Below are 15590 nucleotides of genomic sequence, written 5' to 3' on the forward strand. Positions count from 1 at the left end.
CAGTGACAAAAAAATGTAAATGTGAGTCAGCTAATCCAGACTGACACTTTTTTTTTATTTTTACAAAAAAGGGGAGCTGTAAAGTAAAAGTTGTGTCAGACAGATTTTATAACTTAACCGTTGACCACAACAAAACTTACCAAATAAATCTTCGAGCTGGCTGAATTTATACCATAAAGAGAATTTACTATAAATAGAATGTAATTTTAGTTAACAAATTTATTGATAAGTATACAAGTCACAAAAATTCAGTACATTGCCAAGGCAGATATATTTACAAGGCTACAGCTTTTGAAGCTTGACATTTATGTTTACTCATTCAGCAAGAAACTTAGTTAACAACATAAACATACAATCTTAGAAGCCTGGGCAAGGTTCTCGTACTAATATATACAATTCAAATAAAATAGTTTATTTATTTAAAGTTTTCTATTTTTTAATAGTACACAGATTTGCGAGCATGGCAAGTGTAACTGATCAAAAATATATTTGTCTTCTGCAAAACTAGTCTGATAAAAGCATGTTGTCTTTTTAAAATATAAATAATTTATCTGTTTGCAAAGTTGCTCTGTTAAAAGGTACAGTAAAATATTTTAGGTAGCAGAAAACCCACTGAGCAGCATGTAGGTTTTTTCCTTTTCTTTGTTTTACATTACAGTACTTTTGCAATCTGTTAAAGTAAAGCATCAACCACTCCCACAAATCCGAGTCAAATATGCCATCTATGATGGTCATTGTGATTAATTTCATACACCCCAGAGCACTCACAACTCAGAGACTCCCTCACAAAATAGCACACATCAGTTTTCTCTCCAGTGTTTTCAATCCTGTGATACTCAAATACATTCGTTCTGCAGACAAAAGGTCTTCCACTTCCGAGAAGAATTGCACGTTTTCCCTATATATTTAAAACATGAAATCCAATGGAAAATCTCCTAACTTTGGTATCATTGTTAAATGTTACAGTTGTCCTCAGTAGCAAGACAGATGCATTGACTGCTTCTATTGGTAGTGCAAGAAAAGCTCTTCATGTTGTCAACAGCAAAGTCCCTCAGCTATTTAAGAGAAATGTATTGCTGCATTTCTGACATTCTAGCTGTCAGACATTCTCCAAAAGGAAGATTTTGTTCTATTCCCCAGAGAGCGCACAAATTGATTTTAAAATAAAGTGAAAGCAGCTGCCTTGAACACGGAGAGAGAAGAGAGGCTGAATTACAGTTTTCTGTTTCCAATACTCCCAGGTCACAGTTACAGAGTTGATCCTGAAATCCTGGAGTCTGGGAGGAAAGCTGTGATAGCGCTGTAGCCCTGGGCTTGTCGGATCATGTCGCGTGTTTCTCCATTAAGTTCCATCAGCTTGGCAGAAATTTCCGTGAGGTCCTGCTTGGAGCCCACCAGAGCAAATGTTCCAGTCTGACCTAAGGTTTGATGTCGGAAATAGATATTCAGCAATGTTTGGACCTCATCCTCAGAATGAGCACCAAAGATGTCGTTGGGCCATGTTGTCCTGAAAAGGAAAAAAAATGGTACGATTAGGTGTGTTTGGTCGGTACTTTTTTGTTATAACAGTGCCTCTTGGGTACAAATGTTTATCTTATACACAGTATTCCCCCAATTTCGTGGGTGTTAGGGACCAGAGACGCCGGGAATCCACAGAATCCGCAAATCACTCCCCCCCCCATGGCCGAAGAATTTGTGTCAACTGATCCTTATTGATCAAAAACCCTTCTGAAATATTACTAATGCTTTGTAAGACATTTATTAAAGAACATTGTAATATTGCTAAACATAAAGAGTTTTTGTTGTTGTTGTTAAGAACAGTAGACTCTACTGTAGCGTATTTTATAACGCACATTAGGAGTGTCACTCTGTCACTCTGCTCCTTAAAACCAGGAGCCCGTGCTTCCTCCTTCATCAGTTAAGTGCAAGAGGCCTCAGCATATCAGGATATTTTCTGGATGCTTCGGAGTCAGCTGACGCCATTTATCCATGCAAGGGCACAAACTTCGGTCATAGCGATTCAGGAACCTTAGCAGCCGACAAGGAAGTCGATGGGCGGGCGTGCTCTTCATCTCTGGGCAAACTTGTACGGGTACAGAGGTGGCCCGTAAGAAATTTTAAGATCACTCGGTCAACCCAAAGAGCGAAAATGTACGTGCACATCTTTTCCTACAGGTACGCTGCTGGCATCAGGCTGAAGTGAACACAATTTGAAAGTTTAATAAGCAACTTTCTAGCAGGGTTAATCAATTGGCGACAAGCATTGTTACAACAAATGCATAACCTACCAAACGTTTCTTACTTTTTGGGCTGTTTACATGTATACATATACCAGTACCTCACCTGCACTCACGGATGCAGCGAATGGCTGTTTGAAACTCTTTGATCTTCATATTCTCCAGGATGGCCTGCACTGCAGCTTCAGAGGAGCTGAAGACGGGCTCAGAGCGAGAGCTCTCACAGACGGCGATTTCATCTGCAGTCACTGAGGCAGCTGCTATTCTCAGATTGCTTTTCAACTGACTTAACTCTTGTGACATATCTGTGAGCTAAAGTTTGAAAAGGGCAAGGGTTAGACAGTTGGCGTCCAACAGATACAGAATCAACATTAATGAAACAGAAGGACCAACCTCTGGAACAGAGCATATTGCATGGACCATTTCAATCAGCTTACAATAGGACTGAAAAAGCAGCAGCAACTGAAAATGGAGTTTGTACAATCTTTGACAGAGCTCCAGTTGCTAGAAGACAAAAAGTATCTGGATTAGTTATCTATCAAAAAATAATATCGACATATAAATAAACCAATTTATGAAAGATAGTTTCACAATAAGCCTAAAACGTTGGCGTTAAAGCAGAGAAGAAGAGACACAAAGATGTGAAACTTACAGCTAGAGTTTCCATTTGCTACCAAGTAAGCATGTTACAAAGCAGGAAAGAAGTAAAAGAAGTAAGGAAAGCAATCAAAAGCAAACAAAATCTCATTATTTTCATCCATGAAAGAATGAAAAACATCTAAAATAATTGTCATGCATGTAAGAAGAAAAGAACAAATGTGTGTGGAATAAAACAATTCAAAACGGCAGTGTTGGTTCTCTTTTTAAAGACCCACTCTGACGAAAGTTGTGTTTTTGTTTTTTTAACATGTTCTGGCATTTTTCTGATGATGTAGGACATATGTAAAGGACATTAAGCTCAAAATTGCTTTGCTGAGTATTTCGTTATTGAAATAATTGTGAATCAGGGGCAATTTGAATCTGCTCTGCTCCATTCCGATGCATCAACTTGCAGACAGGTAGATCTATGTACGTCTTTGCTTTCCTCAGCTGACATTTGGTTTAAAACTGTACAGCTGGATAGCTCCAATATTTCTTGCCATTTTATTGCACTGGTAATGTTGGGTTGGGGGTGCGAGTAGCTGTAAGCGAGTGGGAGAGTGTAAACAGAGAACACTCTGCAATGGTGAGGGGAAGTTTGGGTGGGGTTGCTCTGCCCCAACAGTCCTACCTACAATTCAAATGGTAAAAATTTTGTAACTCCTGCCGGTGTGCAGAATGCCCTTGAAAATGACAGGCTTTTTGATTTTGGCTAAAGACGGAAAAATCATAATTAAAATATCACCGGGAATGCTCAAAGGTGATTGGAGTGGGTCTTTAAGAACAAAATTGTTAGTTAAAAAAAGCCACTAAAGTAGTTGTTTTGTTTTTTAAAAATTGCACAAATGCACTCACTTCCTGACACATTTAAGCAAATTTGGGAAAAAAGCATTTAGATGTCAAATTTCTTTGGATATAAAGTGAGTGTAGTTGTTCAGAGTTGAAATAAAACCAGAAAATGACAGAAAAGTTGATCCCATGATCAACGGAGCAGGAGGTGATCAAAGTGTTCATCCACTATGGGATCCTCAATCTGACATGCTCCAAATTAAAGTTGACGGCAAGAGAAAAAGGAAAAAGTAGGAGTAACACTCACAGAGCGACAGTTTCAGACAGTAATGCGGAAAATACAGCATGAAAGAGCAAAAGAAATTGAATCCCCTGCACTGATATTCTTCTGTTACAAATCTACTACTCGCACCTCAGCAGAATAAATCTGTCCATACTGAATCTGTATTTTACAATACTAATGTAATACATTTTGTCAGTTATGTGTTGCATAAATTTAGACAAAAATAAACCAATCAAAAGTGTCTACCTTTTCCTCATGCTGCGCTGGATGACATGTTATTGTTGAGTCTTCAGTGCTTCTGGGAAAAGTTGCTTTACAGTCCTTTAACCACTTAAACAAAGAAAGATGTGGTCACAATACAAATGCCAAAGAGACAACTTAAAAATAAAATAGAAATGTTCTTACACTGAGAGCTGCCTCCTTTTTGTTGTTGTAGGTGTCAACGTATTCTTGAAGTTCCAACACACTGAATTTCATTTTTTCCAAAAGCCCATAAGACATGATCTGTGGGAAAGGCTTTGTGAAATACTTTTCAACAACTGACAACTTATTTGGGGGAAAAAACAGAATTAAAATGAAAAAACGTACTGTATCTGCATCGATAAACAATGTTGGACATTCTGAGCAAGAGGTCAGCATCTCAGAAGACTTAATGAACTTTGATCCCAACCCTCTCAAGCCATCGCCAATATAATTCACGGCGTCACATGTCAGTAAACAAAATTTACTCTGGATACTCTGCAAACACAGAGACATTAGTTATAGTTTTGTCCATCACATTTTCATTTCATTTTAAGCAGTTATATTCTTTATTTGCAGGATGAGAATGTTTTTTTTGTCTTTTTGTCTTTTGTCAGTGAGGTGAACAATATCTGATATAAAACCTTTCAAGACTTAAATCCATACTCTCAAATAATACAACTATTAAGACAGATAACACATTTCTAATCTTTTGGGGGAATTATTTGAACAGAGAGGGCATATTGCAAGTGCACTTTAGGAGCATTTTGGCTTCATGATTCTGAAGTTACTTTATAAACTTTAGTTACTTTAAAAACAGTGAAAAGAGAGTTATTAGTCATTTAAACTACAAATATAAAACACATTTGTTTTAGTTTTAAGATGTCCCCCACTAGTGATAGATGAGCATTATCTGTAGACCTGTTTTTATGTGCATGGGAAGTGGTAACAATTAACTTACACAAATCCAGGTGAAAAATATGCATGTGAATAAAGTAAATGTTGAAGTATACAGTTTCCCAATACCATATAGCTTGAGCTTTAACAGCAATTTGAAAAAAATAATAATGAAATAAATAAAAAAACAGGGAAAAAAGATACATTTATCAGTTTTAAAAAAAACTACGTAATGAATCAAAACAATAATTGATTTGAGTTATATTTAATCCTTTGAATCACTGCAATAACTAATATAATATACTGAATTCCTGCTGCCCATGTAAATGGGATTAAATACCTGGAAAAGCGATGAAAACACTTGAAAGGTGTAAACTGCACAGGATCCATCGGAGTCAGACACAAGCTGGTTGACGTGACTCCGCCAGGCCTCCTCTGCATCATCGCACACTGCAGGTTGAAAAGCGGCCAAAATAGCAGAGAAGAAAGGTGATGGTGGCGGTGAGGAATGCGATTCCAGTAAGTTATCCATCTCTTCTTCTGCAAGACTGAATCGTCACAAGTGCCCATTAGAAATTATATTTATTTGACTGTGATTTGTCTAAACTGTAAAAGAAATGTGTACCTAAGTGCACAGGAGTCCAGGTCCAGCTCTGCTTTACAACCACTGGAAATCAAGTCTGTTGTCAAACTGTCCTCTGAGTGACACTCGAGGTGAAGATCGCTGATTGAGAGCGACAAGTCGTCTTCATGGACATTGGTGTCTTCATCTTCTTGTGAAAACTCACTCTGAAGTAAAAGAGACACAAAACTCTTCAGAATAAAAGAAACTGACAAAAATCAAACGCAAATGCTAATGTAGCATGCGTCAAATGTATCTGTGACTCCCTCTGTTATTCTTCGTTATCAGTAACATCACTATTCAAATAAAACTGACACACTAACCTTTTATCGGGACACTCCTTGATGTTTTTTTTTTTTGTTTGTTTGGCACATTTTATTTAGTTTTGCCAATTAAATTAATTTATAAATACTTCATCAGAGCCAGGAATCTGGCTTTGGGCACTTTTGGTTTTGGACAGGCAATGTGTAAACCTTTGGTTGAACCCCCACATGCCAACAGCTTTTAGTTACTGCTTAGACCAACCCACACAGAAGCAGTAGGTATACACATTGCCTTTCACAGATTAAGAAAAAAAAAGAGTAAAATAGATTATGAACCCATCACATTCCCAAACAATCTGTCACTAATATTATGAGGTGGAAACGAGCCCACAGCCCAAAACACAGATTGTCTCTTTGTAGGATTCAGATCATTCACCTTTTACATGCAAGATTTAAATTACAGAGGATATACTGGCACATGCTCTACTTTGAAGAAAGAATATGTAAAGGAAGTCGAAAAGGTAAGCAGCGCTATTTAATGCATAGATTGAGCCCAAAGCATATCTAACATTTAAGACATTACACTAAAAACATTGCAACATAAAGGCTCCTATTTGGCAAAATTAGTAAAGAATTCCAGTATGGAACTGCGATAGGAATTAGTACTCCCTAGAATCTCAGACACTCTGAAGCCCTTATTCACCCGCTGCTTCGAGTCGTCTGGCAGTTGGACATCGAAACTGGGGTTTTTGGTACTAGGAGGAGTTGAATCTGTCGAAGTTTTATCAGAAAAGGCAGATGGCGCATCCATGCTACTGATTTCGGCAGTTGGAGAGAGGCTGACATTCTGAAAGCACAAAAAAACAAAAACAAAGGGTGGATTGAGAAATGCAAGAATTGCAACTTGGGGTGTAAGAATGAATCAAATTAAATGATTAATTGATTCCTACTTTCTTACTAAATTGTGCCATCTAAGGCAAATTGTCAATCAAATCAAAAATCTTGACCTTTACTATTATAAAGTCATTTCAGATGAAAAAAAAGTTGATTATATCAATATTGGAAACTTTGGGGAAACATTTTTATTTGGTTTTGTTTCATTTTGTCAAATGATGAAGACCTAATAGACTCCCCACAATGCTATCATAAATAACTGTCAGTAAATTAGCATACTTTTGAAACCTATCATAAGATGGGACACAACATTTCTGGTTTAAAAATTCTGAAAATAAAACAAAATACTTTGATATTACTAGAAAATACCCCAAATTTTACTTTATTAAAAATCTAAAATTACTTTTACACAAAAGCTTACAAGCTGGGAGTGGGAGAGTGTTTGGCTGGTAACTAAGGAATCCTCCTCAGACGAATCATCTGAGTCTTCATGCGTGATCTTGCTGAGGCTGGGCATGCTGCTGGACAGCTGACTCTCTTCCAGGGGCTGGAGGTCACTCTGATCCAAACTGTCCATAGAGTGTCGACGCACCCCCCAGTTAAAGCTGTCCATAGTTTCTCCCTGCAACAGTAGAATAAAGAGATACTCGGCACCATGATGTATATAACGCAACTGCATGCATACACACTTACAACCATGCAGTGCACGTTCAGGGAGAGGGTTAATCACTCTATGGTTGGATCCATGTAAAGAATTCAAGTGATTACAGTATGTGATTTGATGCTACACTAAAATCCCAACACTGTTGACACTTTTTCAAAGTTAAAACCAAAATAGATGCAATGCAACTGAAAATATAGCAGACTCATAAATCCAAAAAGACAGTAACTTAAAGCCAAAACATCACTGATGGTCTCAACTAAACACCAGACTCCATCAAATCTCCATTTTATTAAGTCAAAAATAGGAAACTTCCTGCTCAAACTTAATTTAATTGCTTTGTTATCAGCCTGACTGCACCTAAAATGATTTTATAAATTGCATTCAATGCTTTGCATGTTTTAAACACCTACGTAAGCACAGGGGTTAGTCCTTGGACCTCCTTTTTTAGACCTTACCAAAACTTGTTGTCCACCTTGAAACTCCGCTTTGTGAATGTGGCAGAAGCAGCTTTGTATACTGCACAACACACACACACACACATTCTGTCCTTTTTTTTTTTTTTTACCATCCCTTTGACAGCTATCTAGTCTGCACAAATGCCAACTAAGAGCACAGCAAATTAAAATGCAAAATGAGTAAAGTTACCTGTAGCTCCTAGATTGCACAGACAAAAAAAAGGGACAGAAAGCTCGTAAAGCAGAGAAGGTACATCAGATTTATGCAACATAAACAAGTTTTGCATCGAAAGAATGGCCCATCATTTCTGATTTTGCAACTAATGAACAGGTTTGTCTGTGATTCAAAAGGTAAGAAGACCCACCTCCCCATCTTCAAGCTCCACATCTAAAAAATCAAAGTCTCTGAAGACTCTGAACTGCTGCTCTGATGTGACGTCGTCCATATTGTCTTGTTCTCGATTGCCCTCATCGGAGGACACCAGGCTGGGCTGGTGCTCCATGAGGTCCAAGTCTCCACAGCTAGAGAAAATCACCTATGCAGAGAATGGAGAAAAAAAAATCATTTGTCACAGAATGCAAAAAAAGATGTTTAGTGATGTTTCTTGTTCTAAAAGCAACATCTGTCTTACCGAAGGATTTTTTGTGAGGCCGACTTCTTGTCCGCACAGAGACAACACATTTACCAGTTTTTCACGTGTTCTTTTCTGCAAAAAGTTAAAGAATTTTTCAATTTAGATTAGATACCAGTTTTTTTTAACATAAGAAACTGTAAATTTGTAATGAGAGAAAACTTCATACTTGTGAAGATTGAGGTCTTTTCCAGCTGACTGGCACCAGGACGTTGTTGGAGTTGGATTCAGAGGAGGTAGAGGAAGTGCTGCGGGTCACTGCCGTCTTACTGCTCTTGGCATCACGACCCGGTGAGCACTGTAAGTCATCAAAACGGCGACCAATCAGTGGGGTCTGAAACAAACAAATACAGTTCTGGACTCCAGGATAACAGTAAAAATATTACAATGTTTTCTTTGAAATGGAGATGAAGTAAAATGGATCAATAGTTTACACTTTTTTTCTCCTAAATATTGAGGTGTTCTTGAAATGATCAACAAGTATTTTTCCTGTGTGATCACTGCTGCCAACTCAAAGAACTCACTGATTCATGCAGTAAAGGAAGGCGGCAATGAGCTGACATCATTTCCTTTCATTCATGAGCTGCACAAATATCTCCTGTTCAGTTCCCACACACAGGCACTGCTCCTATCTTTCACATCACTTTCCAGTTCCCTTCTTTCTGGCTAATTATGTTTACCGTCTGAGCTTTCAAGCTAATCTCAACCCTCTAAAGTGAAATATCCAAAAAGGAAGGGGAAGTAAAGTTTCCATGCCACAGCTTCAACAAACACCACACCCAATAGCAGGGAAAATCCAAGCCCAAACATGGAAGGATTTAACCTTTCCACTGGCTGGAGAAACTTGAAATGCATTGTCCTAAAAATAACAGAAAAGAAAAATTAGATAGAAATGTTCTTGCCTCAGATATGTCAAAGTGGAAATCCAGGGTTTTCCCAGGCAGAGCCTTGGAAGACCGGTCCCAGATGCAGCTGATGTCCTCATAGGAAAGGTCACTCTGTGGGAATGAAGGTTGAACCAAGCTGGCTGATCGAGAAACGACTAGCTTCAGGATATTTAGGGCCTCTCTCCAATGGACAGTCTGCAGTGAAAACAGATAAATGCACAACAAACAACATTAATTAAAATGCACACAGAAAAGAAAAAGTGAAAGATGCCTGTTTGTCTGACTCATCTTTGGGATCAGAGGTATTTGATATAAATGGACACAGTATGAGAATAGGCACAGGCCTGGTCTGAAGCTGACTGTTTATAGTGTGGGTTTGTCCACGAATTTACAGTGCTGACACAACACTGACTTCTTTTCCTCTTTCTTTTCAGAGCACTTACAGGAAACAAGGAACAGAGACTAGTAAAAAAAAAAAAAGACTCAAATATTCATTTTTATTCTGACTCACCTTAAAAAGAGCTTTAAAGACCCACTCTGATGAAAATCATGTTTTTGGTGTTTTTAACATTGTTTCTTAAGGTAGAAGACATATATATAAAGACAATTAAACTGATTAAATTGAAAAAAAGGTGTTTGTTGTAATCAACTCACATGGACAAACTTTTCAATTGTCTTCAGCACCTCCATGTTAAAGGGTTTGGCTTGAATTCCACTCAGATCCATGTGACTCAGAAGGCTGGAAATGATGTGTAGAAGTGTCTGCTGCATGCTGGGGAGACCCTTTTCCAACAGCTGTAGGAGTGACAGAACACACAATATGTTGGGTAACCCAGACTCTGTCCACAGCAAGGCAAATAAAAAAAGAGGTAGCTGCACACACCTCAGCCATGTAAGTGACCAGATTCAGCGTGACGTCTGGGAAAGCCTCGTGAAGATACCGACACATGACATTGACCCAGGAGAAGCAGTCCCGTGTGTATGAACGTGTTTTATACAGGGTCATGACGTGAGCAAGGTTGGAGAGTTTGGCATTTTTCTCTTCGTGGCTTACCTACATCAAAAACGTATCAGTCAAAACATATATACTAGTAGAAATCTTATATGAGAATCAAGAGATTATCCACAGTCAAACCTGGGCTATTTTCTCAGCAACCTCTTGACAAAACTGTGTGGGGGCATCAAAGTGCTGCACAAGATGTGGAAGCTGGCACAGAATATTCAAGGGAAAACCTGGAGGATGAAGAAGACGAGACTTTAATAATTCTAAAAAAAAAAGCTATCAGGATAACTTGCGTCAATCACATTTTGGGGAAATACCTATGGCTTGTGAGGTGTCCACTACAGGGACTCGTGATACAGGTGCAAGTTGGCAAAAGAGTTGGAGCGTGAGATCAGTGGTGGACAGAGAAGTGAAGCCCTTCAACAGCAGTTGCTGGAGTCCAGTGAAACTGCTCCATTTCAGCTGACTTTGCAGCTTCTCCAGCTTCTCCCTGTTCTCCAGCTTGTCAAGCGATATATTGGATAGAAGTTTGTTCAGGAGGCGTAGAGACATAAGATATTCAAACTCAAAGTCTGACTCCATCAGGGACACTGCCACCCAGAATATGGTGGCCATCAGGTTGCTAGGGTGGTTGATGCTCATTGGGTCAGTGACGTTGTCTTTAAGAGCAGACGAGCCCCGGATCTTTGCCAGCAGGCCCTGCTGTTCAGAGGCCTGGATACGATCGAGTGTGGCGCTACGCGGCGGATCAGAGAGCCTGTCAGCCTCTCCGAACTTCTTAGGAACAGAGGAGCTCCTCTGATGCCGGATCCTCTCTTCTCTTCTTAGGTTGAGTTGTCCTGTGCTTTTCCTGTTGGAAAGCTGCTTGAGGCTAGTAAGGAAATCTGGAGATGTGGCTCTGTAGTTACAAAAATAAAAATGCAAAGTTAATTTACATTTGAAAAGCTAAATGCTTGTGGATACATCTAGAAAAGAAACAAACCTTGTCAAGGCAGCCATCAGATCATTGTTCTTGAGGCATTCTGCCAAGTTGTCCACCACAGATTCCAGTGTGAGTAAGACTTCCATCACATAGCCCTATGAGGGAAAAAGTACACATGTTCATTTAGAAGGTCTAATTTTAACCTTGATTTCAAATATTTTCATGACTGTTAACAATAATCACTCACCTTGTTGAGCAAAATGAATTAAAATGACTTTTGTCATCTTCTTATTCAATCTCTGGCAGGCCAAAACAGAAGGAGTCTGGCACAGTTTTTACCCTCCAAGGCAGTTAAATAAAATCATGTCTACAGATAAATCTAATCACACCCCTCTGTACAAAATTTTTCTAAGCCTTGTTCCTCAGCTGTAGATCACCAAAGATTGCACTGGTACCCACTGGCTCCACGCTAAGAGCTTGAAGGTACTTATTTGGTAATTTATTGCCATATTTGCTATTTTTACTGTTTTATTATAGATTAAAAAATGCAATTCTCAATTTGTGTTTTAGAAAAGTCCATAAATTAGGACCAGCATTATAGATGCAACAGGCTCAAATGAAAAAATATACAATTGGAACTGCTTTACACTCAGTGAAAGGTAAGGTTTTAGGTTTGAAACACAGGTGAAGAACAAGATCAAAATCTGTTAAGCCAGAACATTTCAAACTTTCTAAGAGGTTTAACTGCAAAATGTTTCTACAAAATATTGCTTTATTGTTGACTGAATAGGAGCAAAATTCATTTTAAAGTCATGGTTTTTACTATATGCAACCAGTAAGAAGATGAGAAACTACAAGGAAATGCTAAAATCCACCATATCCAAGTTAAAACTGCAATGTTCAGCTTTTTAGTAGCTGTATTCATTTTACAAGTAGTCACATTGCTGACAAAGCAAACGTTCCTCTGGTGTTGTACGAAAAACCAACTAAAACAGCTCCAAAAATGTTTAAAAGTATTTGTGATTTGTTGACTTATTAAGCAAATACAATTTTCAAATCAAATGTAATACTGGTTTATCACTTAAATTGATTATTGGTTGATTGCTTCAACTCAATTTTGTTTGATCTTTTATTTGTCTATTTTTTTAGGGGGGGGCTGCTTTTTAATTCTATGTTTGAAGAAAGAATTCCCTGTTTATCAATGAAAGTTTCACCTAAGTCTGGTTTAAACTTTTACATATGCGACAACAGTTTTTTTTATTAGCATACACATTATTGATCCATATTTAGAAAGAATTTTAATTAGTTAAAAAGACTTATGAACCTGTGAATCACATTTATTTGAATTGGCTCAGCCCAATCTAAAAAATCAGTCAAATGGCATGAGTCTTTTCTAACATTTACAGTAATGATTGTTTTCATAATCTGGGAGAAACGGCACATGCATATATGGTCAGAGGACTGACCTGCACTTCTTCTCCGTGTTCACCAACAACTTCAACAAGCCGTGAGAGCAGGTCAGACACGGCGTGGGCAGAGATGGGCAGGTGAAGGGCCCGGAACACCTGGAAGGAGCGACCAGCGTAGTGACGAGACGAACTGCACAAGGCTGTTTGCAGCGCCACCTCGCTAAGTTGTTGCTCCAGATGGAAATCTGAACACAAAAAAAAGTCAGTAGCAAGATTTGGCAAAGTTTTCAAACAAGTAAATGATAGTAAGTAAGTAAGAAAGTAAGTAAGTAAGTAAGTGAGTGAGTGAGTGAGTAAGTAAGTAACTAAGTAAGTAAGTAAGTAAGTAAGTAAGTAAGTAAGTAAGTAAGTAAGTAAGTAAGTAAGTAAGTAAGAAAGTATGTAAGTACGTAAGTAAGTAAGTAAGTAAGTAAGTAAGTAAGTAAGTAAGTAAGTAAAGTCAAATTTATTTCTATAGCACCTTTCACAGACAGAAGTCACAAGCTGCTTCACAGGTTAAAATATATATATACAGCATATACATATAAAAACATAAAAGACACAAAGCATGTACCACGTAAAACAATCATCTGATAGCCACACATGGGAAGGTTACCTGACTTGGACTCTTTAAACACTGACAACACATGTCGGAGAAAGTTTGTCAGCTGTGTCATACTTTTTGAGGTTTGGTTCTTTGGTGAAATGTCTTCATGGCACCAAAGTGGTCCATATGGTCTAAAAAACCATAGAGAAAGGCAATCAATCAATCAATCAATCAATCAATCAATCAATCAATCAATCAATCAATCAATCAATCAATCAATCAATCAATCAATCAATCAATCAATCAATCAATCAATCAATCAATCAATCAATCAATCAATCAATCAATCAATCAATCAAATTTGCAATTCTTTTTACAAGAGAAAAAAATAATTTTGAATGGTCTGTAGCCATGTCTAGAGTGTCTGTCTGCTTTGAATCTGTTGCACTAAGCATGCTTCACCACTAGGTGGCAACTTTTATCAAGAAATATGATGAAGCACATCAAGGCATCAGAAGACCGTTTCTAACTTGTTTGCATAATTCAACTCTGTTCAATTTTTAAATCTGCTATTAAATTAAATTTAAAACACATCTCAGTGTTATACCTTGTTGCCAAAAACTCAATGAGCTTGCTGGCCTTCTCATTTGTTTTCCCGGGCCCCACCAGCTCCTCCATCTCCTGCATAATCTCCGGCAGATTATTGCTGCTGCCTCCCAGACTTAAACTGGATGATGTAGAGGAAGAGCTCAGCCCGGAGTCTGGCACGGGAGATGCCTGGCACTCCCGCAGAAAGTCAAATCCCCCTGTTAACCACACAAGAAAAGTGTGTCATCGCAGATTTGTACAAGTGCTTTGTTTCTTGGTGCTCATGTAAACTAAACTATCACAGCAAGTTGTCTAACTACTTAATTGCATCAGAAAATATTTTACAATTTTTTTTTCTTTGCAAAAGTAAACATTTGGAAAAGTATTTTTAAAAAAAAGTCAGCTAGAGCGAATGCAAAAGTACAGCATGTTTCACAACGTCTAGACATTTGTCATTTTAGCAGCCAGAGAGCGGGGAGCAAAAAAAAGTTTGTCCAAGCAGATGGCCCCAATTTGGGCAAGAGGATAAAAATAGCAGTATGGAATGCTTTAATCTAGACCTTTGATGTCCTCGGTTCTTAATACTGCCTTTGGCACAACATCCAAATATTTTCTTTCACCAGATAAGAACCTTATCTATTGTCCTAAAGGAATGCTAGTCATCTCCTCTTGACGCTTGTTGATTAAAGCCATCACAAAAAGTCATGTGCCAAATGCTACTCTGTCAACTTGTGGACTTTAATTGAAAATGAGATTTTCTTAAAACGAGAACATGTTAGAGTTGGAAAAGGCTCAAAGGTGTATGTTAAAGGCTATTTTTTGTCCACCTGAAGATGAAAACTCCGGCTGAAGATATGGTTTGCAGGTGAGGGTCTTGGTGACGTTGATCTCACGGGTCTGTAACAAAACTGATGCAATGGCCTGACAGTTGCTGTTACAGGGCAAAGTGATGAGCAGGTGGAGAAGGAGACGTTTGCAGTGCTCAAACACCTCTGGACGATAGTGATCCATGCCTGAAATAAACAGGATAAAATCAGCATTTTGCTCAATTATAATACAAACCTGTACTTAATAACAGCCAAAAAAAATGATGAAAGCATAAGGAAGACACAATATTATGAATAGATAGTTTCATAAGAATATTTATCTACATTGTGTACGACAACTTTTATTTTAGAACATTACAAATTCAACAGTAACTCTAAAATAGGAGACGTGGTTATATTTTTCACGAAACAAACATACCAATTATCAGTAATGAGAAGATCATCAGCACATCTGTCTTGTGCATTCATACAAAATAGGCATATATTTCAAATCTTTAAAATAAAATGAGGTTTTTCACGTTCTTGTGGCATTTTTCTGATAAAGAGGACATACATAAAGAACACTAAGATTTAAATTGTATATCTAAATATTTCTTTATTGAAATTGCTGTGAATCAGCAGCAGCCCAAAAAAATGCAGTTTGAAAAACATACGCTGGGTGGACCAAAAGCTCCCTGGTCTAAGCTCTCAGCAATGAGAAGGGGAACGGGGGTGTGGGGTTGCTCAGCGCCGACAACCCCACAACTCAGAGGT

The 15590-nt window shown here is 38.1% G+C and overlaps 1 protein-coding gene across 9 annotated transcripts in view; it reads right to left on the bottom strand.

The window, feature by feature from the left end:
• Nucleotides 1–201: 201 nt before the first annotated feature.
• LOC101156597 (protein furry homolog) overlaps nucleotides 202–15590 on the bottom strand; it is a 50173-nt gene continuing 34784 nt past the window's right edge. For 4 of the 9 annotated variants that reach the window (XM_023961351.1, XM_023961343.1, XM_023961347.1 and 1 more), the window contains exons 39-63: nucleotides 14838–15023; nucleotides 14030–14228; nucleotides 13492–13613; nucleotides 12894–13081; nucleotides 11488–11582; nucleotides 10823–11403; nucleotides 10638–10735; nucleotides 10386–10556; nucleotides 10157–10297; nucleotides 9518–9697; nucleotides 8785–8949; nucleotides 8616–8690; nucleotides 8349–8519; nucleotides 8174–8182; nucleotides 7286–7486; nucleotides 6674–6817; nucleotides 5711–5874; nucleotides 5426–5633; nucleotides 4537–4686; nucleotides 4354–4452; nucleotides 4195–4278; nucleotides 2890–2907; nucleotides 2631–2741; nucleotides 2344–2549; nucleotides 202–1507 (exon numbers count right to left, since the gene is read on the bottom strand). In XM_023961351.1, the coding sequence (XP_023817119.1) occupies nucleotides 1249–1507; nucleotides 2344–2549; nucleotides 2631–2741; nucleotides 2890–2907; nucleotides 4195–4278; nucleotides 4354–4452; nucleotides 4537–4686; nucleotides 5426–5633; nucleotides 5711–5874; nucleotides 6674–6817; nucleotides 7286–7486; nucleotides 8174–8182; nucleotides 8349–8519; nucleotides 8616–8690; nucleotides 8785–8949; nucleotides 9518–9697; nucleotides 10157–10297; nucleotides 10386–10556; nucleotides 10638–10735; nucleotides 10823–11403; nucleotides 11488–11582; nucleotides 12894–13081; nucleotides 13492–13613; nucleotides 14030–14228; nucleotides 14838–15023 (4025 nt within the window). In that variant the 3' untranslated portion in view covers nucleotides 202–1248. The remainder of the gene's footprint in view (nucleotides 1508–2343; nucleotides 2550–2630; nucleotides 2742–2889; nucleotides 2908–4194; nucleotides 4279–4353; nucleotides 4453–4536; nucleotides 4687–5425; nucleotides 5634–5710; nucleotides 5875–6673; nucleotides 6818–7285; nucleotides 7487–8173; nucleotides 8183–8348; nucleotides 8520–8615; nucleotides 8691–8784; nucleotides 8950–9517; nucleotides 9698–10156; nucleotides 10298–10385; nucleotides 10557–10637; nucleotides 10736–10822; nucleotides 11404–11487; nucleotides 11583–12893; nucleotides 13082–13491; nucleotides 13614–14029; nucleotides 14229–14837; nucleotides 15024–15590) is intronic. The other 5 variants (XM_023961344.1, XM_023961350.1, XM_023961346.1 and 2 more) reach the window with 4 other exon arrangements.

This window comes from Oryzias latipes, chromosome 13 (genome assembly GCF_002234675.1).
Source record: "Oryzias latipes chromosome 13, ASM223467v1".
Taxonomy (NCBI): Eukaryota; Metazoa; Chordata; class Actinopteri; order Beloniformes; family Adrianichthyidae; genus Oryzias; species Oryzias latipes.